Below are 20,031 nucleotides of genomic sequence, written 5' to 3' on the forward strand. Positions count from 1 at the left end.
TACTTTATTCTGTTTTGTTCATTATTTTTCATAGTTTTAAGTAGTAGTGGTAGTAGTAGTAGTAGTAGTAGTAGTAGTATTTAGTCAAATATGGAAATGTAATGTGGCATTTGGTAATCTAGGCGACCAATCCCAGTGATAGACAACAATATGTTAATTTTAGGGTAAGATAGAGTTGATGTGGCTGTCACCTGAGTTTATATCTTGTTTGGGGTGCAGACAAAAAAATTAGACAAACATGGATCCAAAATTAATTCAGTTAAAGACTTTGTGTTATAAGATGATTGAACTGTAATTACATTTTAACACTGATGATTTTTGGATCCATGTTTTTCATTGTGATATACTATTTTAAGTGTCCCAGCATCACAAAAAGCTCTTTATCATTACAAAATATGGAAAATATATATATATATATATTTCATTGACAAACACAGGTGAGAGAGACATGAGCAGGAATTAAAACACTTTAAGATGCCATACAAACATCTGTTGCACTCAAGATCCTGTACTGACACAGAAGATGTTTTTCAGACATTTTTAATTATTTTTCCTTTTTCCTCTGAACAGACTCTACACTGGTTTTCAGACAGTGTGAGCTGGCCTGGTTCCACACTTGTGAATCACCTCCAGCCTTTTTGATTTGTTCATGAATTAAAATGAATGAGGTGAAGAAATGTCCATTCAGTCTGATGATCAAGCCGAAGGCTACACCTCAGCGTAGGGTTTCCTTGCTTTGTGGACCTTCTTATGGTCCCACAGATTTGAAGCTGTGTGAAATGTTTTACCACAAACCAAACAGTGAAATGACTTCTTCCCTTTGGCCTCCATCAAACCACAAGTCTTGACATGATAGCTGTGGGCAACCATTTTGCCACATGATTTGCAAAAATAAGGCTTTTCCCCTGTGTGTATCCTCAAGTGAACATTGAGATTTGAGCTTTGAGTAAATGACCTCCCACAGAAAGGACATTTGTGAGGCTTTTCACCCGTGTGAATTCTCAAATGCACAGCCAGATGGTCCCTACGAGCAAAGCCCTTGTCACACTCGTAGCATTTGAAGGCCTTCTGTCCCATGTGACTCTCATCCATGTGTCTGATCAGAGCAGAGTCCCTGCTGAACTGCCTGCCACAGACTCGGCAACCCTTTTCATCCCTCTGGGCTTCTTCCTGCTCCGTAAAAGCAGTATCGCTGGGGCTCGGACCACAGGAGGATATGCCATTAGTTCCATCTGATTCATTATCATGTAATGTCACAGTTACATTGCTGAGGGTTGGGAACAGCTGGCGGTCTGTCTGACTAGTTGCTTCTGATGCAGTACCTTTGACTTTTACATCCTCAGATGAATCATTCTTCAGGTGTGGTATAATACAGAGCTCCACCTGCTCCTCTTTCACCTGCTGGGTCTCATTTTTCTCCACAAGGAGAAACTGGTCTGGCTGCTCGGGAGGTAAAATCTCCTCAGAGACTGACTGGATGTCTAAAAAAGAGAAGACAGATGCTATTACCTGTTAAAGAGACAACCAATTTATAACACATATATATCCGAATAAAAGAAAGTAAGATGTGTCTTAATCAGATCTTTTTAACGTGCCAAAGGTAGAAGAATTTGCTTTTTACATCCATTAATTTGTGATCATAAAGTTTATGATTTTTTCCAGCAACTTTTTTGAATTTGTAACGTAAAATATGGAAATACAATAAGGGCTGATCCATCAAAGTATGTTCGTGGGATGCTAAGTGTCTACTGCCAGCGCCTCTTAACAACTGTAGCTCTTGTGTTGGCTAACATCAGAAGCTAACATTAACCTATAGCCAATCTCGCGATGCTACCTAGCGTACAAGCTAGCGGCTACACCCATGACGACACAAACCTGCTCTGAATAAAACTACTTCAGGTGTTAAGACGGTCAGCTGCTCTAGCTGCTTTTTCAGCTGGATTATTTCCTCCTTGCAGCGGACGACTTCACTCTGATACTCTGCTATCGTCTTTTCCACAAGTCCAAAGATTTCCTCGGCGGCCGCCGTCAGTCGCTCGTTGACCAGTAGTCTGAGCATCTCCGCCATGATGGAGCACCGGCTAACGGTACCGATGGACGTGGAGGGCGACACACTGACTTTTAAATAAAGAAATAAAATTCGTAGTGAGCTGAAATCCACAGTTCAAAATATATGAACTCAAACAAGGGCGAAAATGTGTGTTCATGTTTCCTTTTCAACTTCAGAACGCACAGGATTCATATTCACCAGCGCCCCCTGCTGCCCTGGAGGGCGCTTCTCATGTTGTACAACTTACCACAACTACTGAAAAATGAATGATGGTACAAGTAGCTAATGTATGTATTAATACAATTAATGCAATAACAATAATATTAATAAAACATACTTAGCTACTGCACACAACAAAAATCACGAGGTCATCTCACCTTTATTTCATAGCAGTTCATTATCTCATGAACAAAGTGTGAACCCTTCAGTTCAAGACACTGAATGAGTACAATGGAAATGCTGCTTTGGTTCTTTCTGAATTTATTACTCGCACTGTGTGAAGATGTGGTGATTTGTATAACCCAGTACAACAAATAATTCAATTTGCTTTCCAGGCCAGCATGTGGCTGACCCAGCCACAGCTCTCTAAGAGCCTTGAATCGAATCATAATATTCACATATCTGGTGTAACATGAAGCTTCCCTGACTGATCGACTGCCTGCTCAGCTTTTTACTCTGCCTATGGCCAGACAAAGCTCTCAAACATTGATTTTCCCTGTGGTGAACAACTCTGCGACATAACATCCAATCTGTGTACCATCCAAATACACGTTAACACTGATCGTAAAGCCAGTACATATGGCAAACCGATCAGTGTGAGTGGATAATAGCAAAGCTGCTCCTCTTCCCACTCATTCCCTCATGTCCTCTCTTTACCCTTAAGGAAATAATTCTGTATTGAGTGTACATTTATTGTTGAAAACATATTCACTGTCACACAGACTCATGTTTTCTCACACAGCATCAAGTCCTGATCTTCCAGTTTCTTGCTGATGTGTCGTTTCCATGACTCGTGGACCTCCGTGTGCACCTTCAGGTCTGAATCTGTATGAAACGTTCTGCCGCACGTCGTGCAGCGAAAGGACTTGTTTGCGCTTTTGTTTTGTGTCCCTGTGCACAATTTGAGATGATGGCTGCTGGCAAACCTCTTACAACATTTCTTACAAAAATACGGTTTCTCTCCAGTGTGCTGTCTCATGTGAACGATACGATTAGAGTTCTGAGTGAATGTTTTGCCGCAGAAATCGCAGCTGAAGGGTTTTTCGCCTGTGTGAACTCTCGCATGCAGAATGAGCTGGTGCTTCTGATTAAACTCCTTGTTGCATTCAAAGCATTTAAAGGCTTTCTCCTCTTTGTGATTCTCATTGATGTTTCCCGTTTCTGGTGTGATTCTGCATTCATTCTGAACTTTGCAAAATTTGAAATGATTGCTTGTGGCAAAACTTTTCCCACATTTAGCACAAAAATACGGTTTTTCCCCTGTATGCACCCTCATGTGGGCAAGACGGCTTGAGTTCTGAACGAAGGTTTTGCCACAGAAATCACAGCTGAAGGGCTTTTCGCCTGTGTGAATTCTGATGTGCAGAACGAGCTGGTACCTTTGCTCAAACTCCTTGTTGCACTCCAGGCATTTAAAGGCTTTGTGCCCTTTATGACTCTTGTCTACATGCCTTATAAGATGAGAGTCCCTCTTAAATCTTTTACCACAGAAGCGGCACAGCTTTTCTTCCCTCGGAGGCTGTTCCAGTTCCACAAAGACGTCCACGCTGTCATTCTGAGGAGGCGACGACGAAGCATCATCTTCATTCCACTCCTCCATGCTTTCATTCACGCTCACAGTTACAGCGGCAGAAGATGGGAGCGGCTCGTAGTCTGTGGCTGGTTCTGATTTGACTTCAGCGCTGTAGAAAGTATTAGCCTCCATGTCTGGACCGATGCACTGATCCACCTGCTCCTCTTTGATCTGTGGGTGCTCTTGGATCTCCTTTTCCACCAGAACGGGAAACTGCTCCACCTTAATGTCACATTGCTGCAATGAAGGGAGCTGTTCCTCACAGACTGGCTGGGAGTCTAAAGGACAGAGGAGACATCTGCTGTCAAACTGTGGAAACTTTAAAAGCTGCAATACACACATACACACACTGAAAATTGCTGACTGGGCTTGCAGTGATGAAAAGTGGTCCATACTCCTCAGGTCTTACCTTCAGAGGAAGCAGAATCCAATGATACGTCCTTGATCCTGTCATTTTCTGAATCCTGCCAGGCCAGACAAACATGTCATGTAAATGTGCTTTCATCTGTGATTCATCTATGTACTCTTACAATCAGTGATATCAAAGTGGATCAGATAGTTTATCACTTCAACAATTACTTTCATTGTTTATTATTCACTGGTCTCTAAAACATCAGAAAATGATGAAATTTGCTCTTCACGTCTTGTTTTTTCCTGACCAACAATCCAAAACCCAAAGATATTCAGTGTACTATCACATACGCCAAAAGAAAGCAGCAAATCCTCACAGTTAAGAAGTTGTAACTAAGTCGTATTCATCGTTCTTACTTCAAAAATGATTTATCGCTTCTTAAATGTTCTCCATCTTATTCTACAGAAATTTCTATCTGTTTTTATGTCCATTCTAACATAATTACAACTGCATAACTAAATGCTTAATGAATGAATAATTATGAAATGCAATGCTTAATTGCCACTTTAAATAAATAAATCACAAATTAAATTCTGAATGTTGTGTATTTATTGATTCATACATACACAAACACACACATTTGTATATTTATTCATTTTTCCACACAAAATATCTGTTAATTTGTGCAACGTAACAACGCGTATCAACACTCACCTCCGTTACACCTGGCTGTACCGTGCACGATGACACGCGCGCGGCCGGAACAGCCGTTGGCGTCAGAAAACGGTGCATCGTGTCGGTCCTCCGCAGTCCGTTAACTGTATAGTCCTCCGGAGCAAAATGCTCTGAGCAGACGATGTATTTCTTCAGCTCGTCCACGGGAGTGTTGACATCCATGTTCAGGGCACACAGCCATAGTTTCAGCCGCCCGGGTTCCCTCACTGGAAGGCGGTGAAACGACAGCGCGGAGCCAGTCCTCGCTTTGTTTCCGCATGTCTTCACGGCGCAGGAGTGAGGCATAGCACAACAAACCGCCTCATTTTAGGACCAGGTGAGTGCTAGCGTTAGCCTTCTACATTATTACCTGCGTTGTAGTCCTTCCCGTGCATGAAGTGTGTCAAAACAATCGCGCCAGTCTTACTTCCGTGTATCGTAAGCTGCGTCCAACGTCATAGTGTTCATCCGCACGTAGAAAAAGTAGTCCTCAACTGCAGCCCGAGTTTTCTTGAGGAAAGCGGTGTCCCTGCTGCTAAAAAAAAATATCTAAAAACAAGATATGAAACAAGTTGTATGTTAGATTTTTCTTTACAACATTTTATTGTTTTATGTCAGTTACATGTAACTGCAGCGAGGTCATTCTGGGACATTTCATTTGCTTCTTCACCATAAATGAGTAAAAAACACAAAATCAGCTCCAGATAAATCATCACCGACACAGTCCAACATCTGAATTGTATCCACATAAACTTCTTATTCAACTGAATTTCTACAAATTTACAAATGTATTGCTTTTATGAGACTGATGCATGTTTATTGATTTATTGTTGAAAAAATATTTGTTGTCACACAGACTTGTGTTTTCTCACACAGCTTCAAGTTTTTCCTCTTCTAAGTCCTGATCTTCCAGTTTCTTGCTGATGTGTCGTTTCCATGACTCGTGGACCTCCGTGTGCACCTTCAGGTCTGAATCTGTGTGAAAGGTTTTGCCGCACGTCGTGCAGCGAAAGGACTTCTTTGTGCTTTTGTTTTGCTTCCCTCTGCAGTGTTTAAGATGATGGCTGCTGGCAAACCTCTTCCGACATTTCTTACAAAAATACGGTTTCTCTCCAGTGTGCTGCCTCATGTGAACGATGCGACTGGAGTTCTGAGTGAATGTTTTGCCGCAGAAATCGCAGCTGAAGGGTTTTTCACCGGTGTGAACCCTCGAATGCAGAACGAGCTGCTGCTTCTGATTAAACTCCTTGTTGCATTCAAAGCATTTAAAGGCTTTCTCCTCTTTGTGATTCTTGTCTACGTTCCCCTTGTCTTTGCACTGATTTTGCACTTTGCAAAATTTGAAATGTTTGCCTGTGGCAAAACTTTTCCCACATTTAGCACAAAAATACGGTTTTTCCCCTGTATGCACCCTCATGTGAACAATGCGACTTGAGTTCTGACTGAATGTTTTGCCACAGAAATCACAGCTGAAGGGCTTTTCGCCTGTGTGAATTCTGATGTGCAGAACGAGCTGGTACCTTTGCTCAAACTCCTTGTTGCACTCCAGGCATTTAAAGGCTTTGTGCCCTTTGTGACTCTTGTCTACATGCCTTATAAGATGAGAGTCCCTCTTAAATCTTTTACCACAGAAGCGGCACAGCTTTTCTTCCCTCGGAGGCTGTTCCAGTTCCACAAAGACGTCGACGCTGTCATTCTGAGGAGGCGACGACGAAGCATCATCTTCATTCCACTCCTCCTTCATGCTTTCATTCACGGTCACAGTTACGGCGGCGGGAGATGAGAGTGGCTCGTAGTCTGTGGCTGGTTCTGATTTGACTTCAGCGCTGTAGAAAGTATTAGCCTCCATGTCTGGACTGATGCACTGATCCACCTGCTCCTCTTTGATCTGTGGGGGCCCCACCAGAACCGGAATCTGCTCCACCTTAATGTCACATTGCTGCAATGAAGGGAGCTGTTCCTCACAGACCGGCTGGGTTTCTAAGGGACAGAGAGGACATCTGCTTAAAAGCTGCAACATACACATAAACACACTAAAAATCGACTTTTTAGCTAAGTAAGAGACATATTGCATCCGGCAGTAAAACCTCTGAAACTGAAGACTGTAGCCTGACCGGTGCAGGAGTTTTGCAGCAGATATGGATATTGATACTTAAGAATTTAACAAATCTGTGAATGAAACTGGCTGACATTAATGTTCTTTACACGACCCATGAGCTATAAAAACGTTGTTGATCGCAGATGACATTTTTCACTGATACTGATGAATTGCTATGGCTGATTAATTGATCATTGATACTTGTGACTGTCCAATAAAAAGGCAAAAAATACCAAATACAAAGAGTCACATCACACACATGCAACTCAAAAGCATTAAGTGATCAGGAAGAATATATCTAAAAATGCAATGGCCTCCCAAACATGTAACAAGTTACTATCAAATGAGATAAAGCAGATTTCTGGACAACAATGCAAACTCAGTCCTGAAGGATAACAAGCACGTGTAAAAGTCTTACTTATACAAAGCTCCCCTTGGCCCTTGGTTGTTGGCTCCACAGTGGAGGACCTTTGAGCTGCAGCGAGAGGACTCGATGTGCCAGTCAGAGAGGACCGGCTGTTTGCTTCAGCCCCCACTCTCTTCCTATGGAACCAATAACAACCATTAAGACAATAGTTAAGATAAAATACCACCATGTGGTGAGGTAAAATGATAGCAAATCAAGAGAGAAGCTTACCTGTCCACTTTTCTTTCAATTCGTATGTACCGAGTCTGCTTTGAACAGGTGAACAACGAGGGAACGAAATCTGGACTCTCTGGATCCATGGACGCCTCCCCTGTAAGACATCATCAGTCCATCAGTCATTACTTTGTAACACCAGTGATATTGCAGTCTTAGCTTAGACATAAGATTTTTAAATGATTCGAATTGCTTACATTTAGAGCTCCAGTGATTAATCAATTAGTTCCCAACCATCTTGATAATAGATGAATGGGTTAGAGTAATTTTTGAGTTGTGGACAAAACAGGTAATTTGAGGATGTCGTCTTGGGAAACACTGTTCGACACTTTTCACCATTCCCTGACATTTTAGGCCAAACAACAATCAGCAATGAAAATAATCTTACCTGCAGCCCTACTTCAGCTTACTATACTAATTTATATTGTTTAAGCTGTATAGTACATTGTGGTAAAATATATATTTCAGTAGGAATAATTCCACAGTATTATCATGGAATTGCAGTATTACAATTAAATAGCGTACAATTAAATATAATACATTTATAGCACTTTAACCACTGTTTCATCTTTTATTTACACGTGTACCACTGGAGTTCTGGCCTGAGAGTTAATCTTAGTTCCTACCTGCCTTTGTTTAACAGGGACACTTATGAGTGTAACAGAGGGTGCCTCGTGCAGCAGCAGAGTGAACAAGCCAGCTGTGAAACCCACAGAGGGTGAGACTGGGTGAACGCTGTCTTACCGTGTTGGTGTGGATGAAGGGACATTAAAGAGGACTGTCAAAGACAGACTGAGGCCCACTTATCACCCAGCGACCGGAAGGACCGGAGACCGCTAACGACGAAGTGGGTTACAATATCATGTAGTCCCAGGGTTTAGCCAAGTTTATACTCAGTCGTTAAGTAAACTCGAGGTCATATCGCAGATATATTACCGCATGTTCCATTCATCCATCATTTTTTGCATAAATACTGAGTGACATTTAAGCTAAAGTGTCTGAGCAGCATGGTTTGTTTACATGCTAACTTCTGCTAACATGCTAACGTTGCTAACGTCGGTCAATGGTGTTTCCCGTTATGAAACAGCTAACTGAGAAAGCTAGCTTTGCGGCTGCCGCTGTCAGTTGTCGTTAACCGCGTCGCTGATTTTGCCTGTGCGTTTGATGAACAGCGGAGGAGACCTTGCCTGAAATGAAGTGAGCACTGCACAGACGAGAATTCCGGATGATTTCCTCGGTCCAGTCTGTCCGTTTGATGGCTTGCAGCCATAATCGCCTCCGTTCAGCGGCGAAGGGCGTCTTCGTCGACGGTATTCTGTAAAAATGAAGGTCGGCGTTTTTTGTGAACCTGTTCTGACATCCGACGACACAACAAGACATGCTTATTCCTTAATCCAGGGATCTCTCCCGTTTCTCTCCACTTGTTTCCGCTGGTTTTCTGCCACCACAATGCGCGCGCAGCCGCAGTGACGTTGCCGTAACGTCAACGCGACGTCTCCCTAAAATTTCCACCTTGTCTCGTGGCGCTGAGGTGACTGCTTGAATCATAAGGTAATAAAAATTGCCATTAACTTGTAATTATGATATTTTTACCCCCTGATAATGATACTGTTTGATTAGGTATTTATTTATGTGTTTTTTAAGTTTTATTTCACCTGTTCTGTATTTTTTATATGTATTTGTTTCACCTCCATCTGTTTTGTGCTGATATGATATACAAGGAATAAAATATTTTGTAAATGAAAAATTTATGTCTAAATATAGTTTCTGACTTTTTCCTTAGAAGTGGTGTAATGTGTCTCAAATACTACAATCAGAACACAGCTAAAAGTATTCAGAACACATGCCTGAATAAATACTGTACTCATGATTTGAATTAAGAATAAAATACTTAAAGTTCCAGACCCACCTCTGGTTACAAACAATACAGGCTGTCAACAAAATTGTACTGTTATTGTACTCATAATGTACGAAATGTCCATCTATGCTAACTTTAAATATATCAATAAATAAAATATGATGGGAGCAGCCACCGAGTGAAGTGAAGTAACACACACCTTAGTTTAACAAGGATGTAGCCACCTGTTTTATTTGTTGTCCTGGTGAATATTCAGTGTTGAACATCTGAGCACAAGAACATTTCCAAGATGAGAAGTTTATTGGTTTGCAGAGTAGCTGTTTTTACAAAAGCATAAGGAAAGAAACGTTTGAGGAGGTCTAACACAACGGTGGAATGTACGGTCTTCATCTAAACACTGGTCCGGTGCACATTCTCAATGAGACACAAAATCAGGGTCATCTCAGGATATTTTGGGAATTTGCGGCGTGGTAAAATGCAGGTGCTCCTGTTTGTGTTCGCCACAAAAAAAGCTGCTCAGCTGAAAAACAGCAGATCAAACAGCCGATGGAGGCGGCCAACATGATGCCTGGTAACATGAAAGACTCTCAGAAGCTCAAAGTCACAGCAGCCAACACCCTGATCCTCAGACGTGGTACATCCCAGAAAACGCTCAAATCAAGATGATGGTTAACCTTGTTTTAAAAGAAAGGAACCTTTGATCCAGTACTCGTTTCACACATGTCCTCGTGTCGTACAGGAAAGTACAATACGTAATATTTGCACACGTCAGAGCCCAGAACAAAGAAACACTTTAGTCATTATTAAAAAAAAAAAAAAAAAACTTTTCAAGATGCCTTCATATAAACAGCATAAAATAGTACGTTACCAATACATTAGGTAGGACGTTACCACACACAACCCTGCTGGTTACACGGTAATAAATAGAAATGATGATTGTACAACCACACAACACATTAGCAACAGATCAGCCTGCTTCTATTCATTTTCATACTGTAACTGGACATCATGGTGTAGTCGCTCTTACAACAGTCATGTAGGTTTTAGCACCTTTTAGGAAGTCACTGCGTAGTTCTACCTGTTAAAAGTCCTGGGAAAAAAATCTTTATTTAGATACTTTAGTCCATATTCTTGCTTTGTGCATCCTAATTTTCAAAAGTTTGGTCACAACTAAACTGGATCCCTCGGCTCTACGAGGTCAACAGGTCAAAGGGAAGTTAAATGCAACCACAAGGGGAGATCTGCCCCTGAACCACGGCTGGTACAGTAGATGGAAAAGAAGAAAAAGCATGCTTGACTGGAGCAAAAAAAACTGGCAATACCTCAACGTTTCATGTGTACAAAATGCCAGGTACTAGCTTACATGCACATCAAAATGCTTTTTTGCTTGTAACTCAGCTTGAATTCTTCATGTAAAAACGAAGGCCGTGAGGCCGCGTTCAGAAATATGTACATCCAAAGTCCAAAAGCGGGTTAACACACAGACCTCCTCCTACGTCAGACGCCCAGGATGTTTAACTGAGGACAGGAAGGGTGGTCTATCTCTATGAGGAGTGGGTCCAGGTGAGCGTGGCTCCACCTGGGTATTTATCATCAGATTACAATCAGGCAGAGAATAACATTCAGTTTTCAGTTGCATTTTTAAAGGGTTGAAGAACAATTAAAATAATAGTTAAGAGTTATTATTTCTCGGGATTGGTCTACAAGAGATGTGGGATCATCAGGAGATCAGGAGGTTTAACACTATTTCAGGAAGAAACACAATATATGTTGAGGTTTTCTGAGCACGTGTACCAAAACTGTTTTTTTTTTAATGTAATACTGAGCAGTTGTGAGTCCCTTAAGTGGACACCAACACCTTTTTAAAGTGCACCAGTACCAAATAAGTACGCTCAAGTACCATCAGCTCATCATGTACCTGCATCACGTCCAGCTGTGCAGAAAACCTAAACCACACTGTGCTCGTACGCCGCTTGAAACAGTCCCAAAAACAATCTGCTGCTGCAGAGTTCAACTGTGCTTTGCTGAGAAAAACCCACAGCTCAGCCCCCTGCACACACACACACACACACACACACTCTCTCTCTCACACACACACACAAACACACACACACACAGAACGCTCCCTGGTTCAAGCCCTTTAATTCAGGAAGTCTTAAATTGTTCATCTCCCTCCCCCAGAATTCCTAGCAGCAGCACTACCGCCGTCCATGCTGCTAAGTGCTGCCAGCTCAGCTCCACGTGTGACAGCTGAGGAGCCAAAAAACATGAACTCGTGTTACACGTTAACACACATCTAGTTTCCACGTCCATGAAACACGCTGCTGACTAATGGTCATATTCTTTACATGGTGTATATTCACATGTTATTACAGGAAACTGTAGTGTTACAAATGGATGGTCACCAGTTAATAGAAAGAACACAAAAACACACCCTGTCAACACAATTACACATTATTGTACACATTTGTTCTGATGTAACACTCGAAGAACGATGCAGCTCACTTCCTCTCACACTACACTGCCCTCTCATACCAAACTCTACTCATTTCCTGTTCGTGTCCCAAACAAACCAGCGCTCGCCAAGCGAGAACGAGGAGCCGAGGAGGACCCCGTCTGACCAGCCAGGAGAAAACAAGTTCTGCTCCGGAGCGGTCGGTCTCAGAGCAGCGACGTTATTGCTACGTGAAAGGAGCTAATAAATACTCAGTGCATGCATGCGTGTAAAGCAACCTCCCCGTATGCTGACGAGAGCTGCAGCTGTGCGCAAACAGTAATGAGACGTCAAACAGGGAGGTTTGCTCAGGAATCTAAGGAAGCTTCATTAGTGTGAGCATCAATTACCGAGTGCCCCGCAGCGAAGGCAGTGCAACTGCTCTGCGCAGATGTCATGGCTTACTCCAAAAATCACAGCAGCTAAAGGTGATGGGAAACCGTCGTCCGCTTGTTAAGATCCGAGTTTAAAAACTCTAAATCTTAACGGTACTTCTGTGCAGCCTCATGAGATGATGCACCAACAGCTACTCTTTGCTTCCTCAACGCGTCGAGCTGCTCGAGAAGTAGATACGAGTCAGAACGCGGCATGAAGACGACGCATTTAATTTTCTGTTTGATCTCCAACATCTGCCTCCAAAGACGATCAAAGCTTCTCCAACCTGGTTCACGTCCTCAAATCATCTCATTATAACTTTAATAACTCACCGTTTAGGGTCTTATAAAGGGGTTATAAATGTAAATGACTTCATTCATGTTAATACTTTTCTAATGTTTCATAGATCATATAATTAGAAGCCATTAATAGGAAAAACTTGTGGGTTGAATCCTTTATGATGAAGCGAGAAAGTCACTAAACTTTCTTAATGATGTGTTAACATCTGTATCTGCAGACCTGACGGCTTATTAGACAGTTTACTAAATACAAGAGAAACACAAAAGCCATTTTTCACAATCTAACAAACCCAAAAGTTGCTCTTATTAATGGCTTATAGCTGATCTATAGTGTAAATGTATTATTTATTTAAGTAGCCATCAGTTACATGTTATAAACCCTTTATTAAAGTGGAAATCTATGAAGTGAAATTCTACTGTATGTGTTCAACTGACACTGTAGGAGGCGTAAACAGAGCAACTTCATACTCTTAAAACTGTGAGTTTCACTTCATAGGTAACCTCGACTGTTACTGTCTATTTATTCTCGGGTCCTTTCTGCCTCAGTGAAGAAAAGACATCACATGTAGAGTGAAATGGTTACAGACACAAAACCATGTGATGCTTTAAGACACAAGCTGTGTTTGCTAGAGCCTGCTGGCTGCGCTAAACAGGGATGTGACTGCTTCACGGCGTCTATCCTCTTCAGTGTGGAGAGACGCTGGTGTGGAATGATTCAGGAAACGCCATAAAACACATGAGACGTACCGCAGGACTGAAAATGGACTACAACAGCACCAGCCGTACCACGGAAAACTGTGACATTAAGAAATACCTTTGTGCATCACTGTATCGTCTATGCTACTATAGAAACATGAATACTATACATTCAAAATACCATCAGGATCTTCATCTGCTTCCAACTGACTGTCGAATGCGACGGAAGGTTTTGGGATTTTAGTTTGAGTTTAGTTCAGCCGACACCTGCAAACTCTGACAGCACGGTTTCTTCTAAGTGTGTACTGAAGCCTGTGCTTTTTGAGTAAGTTGCATATTGGTTCAGAGTAAAATTCAGATGAGGTTTGCATGAAAAAATGTTTTTTTTTTTTGTGAGTGTGGCAGCAGAGTCCAATTTTCAAACTAATTTAAAAGCCCTTTCTGCAGCCTGCAGCTGAGCAAACAGTCATAACTCTACTTCCTGTTCACCACAGAGGGCTTCTATCTGCAGGAGTGATCACTAAAACTCGCAGTGCACGGTGTGGGACGCTCTGATACATCTTGTCAGGATATAATCCTCATTTTGGGGTATTTAGGTCGGTGAGACTGCAGCGTGTTACTATGACAACTGGGATAAACCCAAGGGAGTGCGGGGGGGGGCCTTATGGAGTTGCACAGAGAAAACAGGGCGTAACACTGAGCTCTGCTGTGGTCCGAAGATTGAGTTTAGATGATAGCTGCGACAATAAACCCAGCAGGGTTGACCGAAAGCCTCAAACAACCGGCAACATTTTGCTTGAAACAGTTTTATCTGATATGAGAAATCTTGTTCCGGCCCTCGAGGGAAGTAGCCGAGGCTCAGATCGAACATCTTAACACTGCTCAGGTCCAGTACGCAGCAAATTTGGAGCAACAGTTTGCTTTCCCGTTAGTTGTGAGCCAGATATTTGATTTCCTGAGAAACATTTTTCCATCCTTGAAGGTACTCCACACCTGCCTCTATCTCAGCATCCCTAAAGGATTCAACATAAAAAATGAATGCGCTATAAATACGCCGTGAGATCCCTGATCTGACAAAACTGGGGCTACAGAGAGAAAAACCTGAAAATGGAGCAAACACATTCACGCTCAAAGCATCATCAGATCCTGATTAAACAGAAAGGAATGGAGAGAAGCGAATGAAATGTGGCAGAAGAGCTCTAACTTGTCACCACCGGAGCCTTTTTCCTGTCGCTGCTGCAGTGTTGCATGATGGGGAATGGATGATGGCGTAACGGGTGCGTATGTGTGGTCATCTGTGATCAAGTCCTTGCTTCGCACACGACTCGCAGAGCAGGAAGAGCGGGAAGTTAACCGAGCTTGGTGATCTGTAGGTCTCCTTGTATCCGTACTGTGTCGATCGAGGGCAAAGATTTCACTTTGTGATAAAAGTCAAAGAGCTGGTGTCCGTCCACGAATATCCGGAACCTCTGGTGCTCGCAGTGGATCTCGATCTGCAGGGAGGGAAGAGGATGGAGAGAAAGACAGGAAAACAGAAAGAGGAGGAAGAAGAGAGGATCCCATGGCATAAATGATCAATAATGCAATAATGAGATTACACTAAGTACATTTATAATTTATAACCAGTCCAGAGAAGCAGTGACGTTACTGTAAAGCTAAGCGCCAGAAAGAATAGTTTCACGTTTTAGGAAATTATTAGGTTTCTCTCTGAGAGTTAGAAGAGGGCCAATGTGTTGGAAACTAGTTTCTTATCTACACATCAAACTAACATGGAGCAACAGCACTTCCTGTCTCTGGCCTCTAACATCTCCTGAGGAAAAATACTTCTTTAGCTGCTAAATGCTCCGAAATCCACCTCTTTGTCTGCGGTTTTGAGCTGATCCGATACTGTTGGGAGGGTTTTTAGAGGTTTCTTCGCTGAAAGCGTCGGCCTGCTGCAGAGTCGACACCTTTCAAACTGCAGTCTTTTTTTTGTCTTTATAAAAATATTGCGTGCAGCTTTCACTGAATACAGGAAACAATGACTAAACACAAAGTTTTATGGGTGTTCACATTTGATCCGCTAATCCTGCTTGTCTATTATATAACAAGCACAAACCACAATCTGGACTAATGCTTAATATGCGCTGTTTTTTAATGTGTTTTAACCAAAACACCGCCTGATAAATACGCTCAAAGTGAGTCAATGTCACTTTTGCAAACAAGCTCTGGCTCACTTGTAGCTGAACCTCAACAAACCAAATGCAGGATGCATCACTTTAAACGTCTCTGCGAATGTTTGGACCAAAGGAAACAAACTCGCAGGTGTGATCCCATTTCCTGAGGCAGACCGTTTCCTTGTTCTCAGCTCTGAAACCACAGCACATCATGTGTCTGTCCGCATGCCTCCAAATTCATGAGGCAGCTCGGAGGAGGCGATCGGCAGGATGCTTTAATCTGCAGCCCCGAGCTTCTGACAGTCGTGGCTGTGCTGACCTGCTTGGTCACGCTCCAACCACAAACAATGACACTTTATCAGGAGCTGACGTTACATAACGAGACGCGGGGATCGCCTCTTAAAATAAGCCAAACGTGGTCGCTGCTGTGTCTTTGGTGGCTTTTTAAAAGACTTTCAAGACTTTCAAGCTTCCTTCTTGTCGTAGAAACTAGGGTACATTTAAGACTGACGGCTGGTTTGTTCACTTTTGGACTGAAACACGTCATGGTGTATTTTTAGCTGAACACCATATGTGGTACTCGTGTGCAAATTGAGAATTATTAGAGCGGAACAGATTACAAAGCTAACAAGCCCTCAGCTCTTATGAGAATTACTCATCATGCATATGTGCTGCTGCTCAAACCTCCCCCGTCTCATCCAGCACAGAAACAGCTGATGCTGCCCCCCCATGCAGCTCACAGACCACCACACAGAGTCCAGCCTGTAGTTACAGTAGATGGACATGATGTAGCATGAAAAGCATTTCCTGTTTGTCTCTTTTTTCCACAATGAACATTTTCCTGCTGTTAACATGTGATTATGTCATTTAATATAGATCCCATTTACATCATATTAGTGTGACGATTGAAGCTGACCATTACTTTTATAATCTATTAATCTGTCTAAAGATTTTGAGGACTGATTTAGGAAAATGGTTAAAAGTGATGCTCCAACGTCTTGAAGTTGTTTGTTTAAGAGCCTAAAACTCAAAGATATTCAAGCTGCAGTTATAAAAGCAGAGAAAAGCATGTGGGAGGCTGCTGGGACATGTTTTCACATTTTCTCTGTTCTGATGAGAGAATATTTAACTCTATCGAGCACATTTCTGTATCAGTATGGTAGAAAACAATCTGAGAATCACGTCTACTTCACACGAGTGCGACACTCTGAACCACCTCGAGGAAAGATTATCACCACTCGCCCCGCTTTGTTTACTTTCTACATTCTTGCGCTCACTCTTTTGTTTTGCCGCTGTGTGTTGTCCTTTTGCACCTCATGTTGACTGCCTGGTTTGCTTAAATGTAGCAGCACTGACCTCCAAACAGCTATGAAAACACTTTGGTCAGACAACACAATCAATGGGGGAAGTTCTTTTCAACCATACTCCAGCATACTACTATCTGAGGGCGGATTTCCAAATTTAAATTCATTCTCTCGACTGTAAATCAGTGGGTCTAATTTTCATTGTTTGGCCATCAGTCCTGATTATGATGTTTGACTTAGCACAGCTTTACAACACATGTGCCTGTTCAACCACACAGTCTATACTATTGAATATAAACACACCTGCCGAGAAGATTCACCTTAGTTTCCAGTTTGAAATGAGCTGGTTTATCTGATATAGTTTCACCAGGGGATTCATGTTGGAAGGCTGTGTCTGCAGAGCCAAACCACACCGTTGAACTCATGGAAACAAGACCCAGATTAACTATAAGCAGGATAAAGGAGAACAGGTCTGAAGGAGAAGGGGGACCAACAGAGACTCAACCTGAACCAGCTTCCCAACATGCAGCACCTGAATCCTCTGCCATGTGAGTCTGTCATGAATACAAAAAAAGGATCTTTACCCTAAAAGGCTGATCGGGGATGAAGGGAAAGTAGGCGGTGGACGCCTCCTCCCCGACCCATTTCCCGGAGATGCGGGCGCTTCGCAGGAACTGGCGGTCAGTGAAGCGGGCGGAGAGTTTCAGGGCCACGTCATACGGGGGCTCCTCCTTCTCGGAGTCACGGCCGCAGGTCAGACTCACGTCAAAGCTGAGGGGGGAAGGAAACAGAGGATTGAGGAGTCAGACTGGAAGCACATGAGGACAATAACTAATCTGGGATAAGTCATAATTCTGCTGCTGCTGTGTAAGACCAAACCAATTGTGTGTTAATTATGCATAATCCCTGCTGCTAGTTTGGGTTTGCCCCTCCTCGCCTCCAGTGCAGCTGTGCTGACAACCATCTTTGTGTTTAGATGTGAACATAGCAACAAACAGCTGTGTAGTTTGAGCCCTGGAGCAGCTCTGTCAGCCGGGACATTCACATGAACTTTGGCATGAAGACTGTGCCAGCAGCAGCCACTGAACACGATGAGCTCATGGGGAGGTTTTCTTCCAAGTTTGACACAAGTCTCCATGTAGGGGAAAGACACACCCAAACAAGTCTGCTTCACTGGGGCTTCTTTTTTCCCTTTCCCCCCTTTTTTCCTCCCTGCTGGTTAGGGAACGCCCTGTCTCTGCATACTTAAGAAGCCACCATTCTCTCTGGCTGCCCACGCATAGTGCGTCCTGGAGTGGCTGTGCAAGTCTGACTGGCCTCAGGACAAAAAAGCAATCTCTAAAATCACCCAGCGTGCATATGGATGACATTAAATAGGTTTAACTGTGGTGAGATAAAGCCAGTCTCCAGATAAGGCGTGCGCATGCATTGCTGAGTGTTATCTTACCTGTCTGGCTCCAGGTCGACAATGCCCATCACTATGATCTTCTTCCCTGGCCGCATGCCGCCCCGGATGCGCCCGCTGAACGGCACCGTCTATGCAAAGCACATTGAATTTATTAAGAAGAGGCCGGAGGGAGAATCAAACAAGGATAAGACGTTCAGGCATCCTTCATACCAGGAGACGTGATAAGTCCTCCTTGTCAGGTGAGATGAGGCCGGGGTTCCCCAGCGAGTCGTTCAGATGGTCATCCTCCACGTTCTTCAGCGGCAGTGACAAAAGACACAGGATGCAAACATGTTAGTTTGGCCTCTGACAGGTAGGACGCACCGGGCCGGCTGAGGTGGAACACCCAGCAGGAGGCTGCAGGCCCGTTTATCAATAAACACACACAGTGTGGCCTTGCATGCGGCTGTTCCCAACAATGACGAGGTGGCAGCGGACCTGTCATGCTGTTAAAGGGGATCCTGTGCTGAGATTAGAAATTAACCTCCTAAACTGGCACCTGCGATGTAAATGCGCACATTCAGAGTCCCGGCGCAGCGGCCTAGGTGAGCACACACGCCGCCGATACGTTTCGCCGCGGACAGATAGGATTTCCTCCCGGCCACGCATGAAAGAGGAGTCGCCTTTGCGCTCTGAATGCGCCGCGCACGGCGCTTCGCATTTCCATTTAGCGCCGGATAATCGACACAACAGTGCGCTTTGATCAAACCCACAGGCCGCCATGCACAGAAAACAAACAGCGACACATCTAACCCCATCCCGGGTCCCCAGGAAGCTCCAAAATACTCACGATTCCGTCCTTTTCCGCTGCCTGCACCGCCATCTTGAGCAGAATCGCATAGGATGCGTATTATGGGAGCAGAGGCAGCCCTGCCGGGGAGTGTGGTGTGTCAGCGTCGTGGCACTGACTCAGGAGGATATTCCTGCTCCTGCTCCTATTCCTGGGTCTCCACGACTGTGAGCGGGCCTGGCAGAGAGCACAGCCACCTAGCAGGACATCCCTCCGCTCCAACTGTCTGCCTGAAATGGGTGGATATCTGCTGACGTATGCTTTATAATAATTACCGACTAAAAGCTTAATCCCCGTCTGTTGGAGAAGGCTAATCAGACAGATTTTCCTCAACCCTTCACCCAAATAGGCAACGCGCTCTTTGGGCTTTTTATTTCTAGACTGGAGCAACAATCCAGCTCATACCTTCAGCGGAATTATTGAGTAACTCCCTGCTGCGCTCCCGCGTCGTCTGTCCACTTTGAATGAGACGTAGTTGGACTTTGGGTTAATTGGCCGATGTGTGCACGCTCAATGCTTCTGAATGATTAACAATAGTGCAGGCATGTGAGGCCACAGAGCCCCGAACATGAGCTGCTTTTCAGTGAATGAGGTGGACATTCACATTGTTACCCTTTAATTAACTTTTTCAAAACACCTCCGGTCTTTTTCTGTCTCTCTGCCTCCGTCTGTCCTCCAGTGCCTGCAGACATCCCTTCCATCCACCCCCCTCTTTCTGCATGTGTCCCTCGTTCAGCTGGTTTAGTTTAACTGATCCTTTCGGCCCTTCTGTGGACGTTTAAAGACATTACAAGCTGAAGCAACATGACCAGAGCTGAAATGATTAACCGATTGGTTGACAACTATTAGATTAATCGCCAACTATTTTGTTAATCAATACATTTAAAGACAAAAAAATCCTCTGATTCCAGCATCATTTATGACAGCAAACTGAATACCTTTGAATTGTGGATAAAACAATGAGGA

General features: G+C 43.5%; 2 protein-coding genes across 2 annotated transcripts; both read right to left on the reverse strand.

Annotated features, from left to right (window-relative positions):
- Window positions 1-590: 590 nt before the first annotated feature.
- Window positions 591-9,715, reverse strand: LOC143328345 (uncharacterized). The gene is made up of 9 exons (XM_076743429.1): window positions 8,829-9,715; window positions 7,644-7,738; window positions 7,425-7,549; window positions 5,780-6,888; window positions 4,909-5,229; window positions 4,252-4,306; window positions 2,998-4,120; window positions 1,876-2,150; window positions 591-1,481 (listed from the first exon to the last, which is right to left on the reverse strand). Exons 1-9 carry the CDS (start codon window positions 9,024-9,026, stop codon window positions 709-711), a joined length of 4,074 nt encoding a protein of 1,357 aa, XP_076599544.1. The 5' UTR covers window positions 9,027-9,715; the 3' UTR covers window positions 591-708.
- On the reverse strand, window positions 9,709-19,527 carry lgalslb (lectin, galactoside-binding-like b). Its single transcript, XM_076742386.1, has 5 exons — window positions 19,066-19,527; window positions 18,447-18,530; window positions 18,276-18,364; window positions 17,413-17,599; window positions 9,709-14,861 (listed from the first exon to the last, which is right to left on the reverse strand). The coding sequence occupies exons 1-5, from the start codon at window positions 19,096-19,098 to the stop codon at window positions 14,718-14,720; spliced, it is 537 nt and encodes a 178-aa protein (XP_076598501.1). The 5' UTR covers window positions 19,099-19,527; the 3' UTR covers window positions 9,709-14,717.
- Between the last annotated feature and the right edge of the window lie 504 nt (window positions 19,528-20,031).

The sequence above is a fragment of the Chaetodon auriga genome, chromosome 11 (assembly GCF_051107435.1).
Source record: "Chaetodon auriga isolate fChaAug3 chromosome 11, fChaAug3.hap1, whole genome shotgun sequence".
NCBI classification, from domain to species: Eukaryota; Metazoa; Chordata; class Actinopteri; order Chaetodontiformes; family Chaetodontidae; genus Chaetodon; species Chaetodon auriga.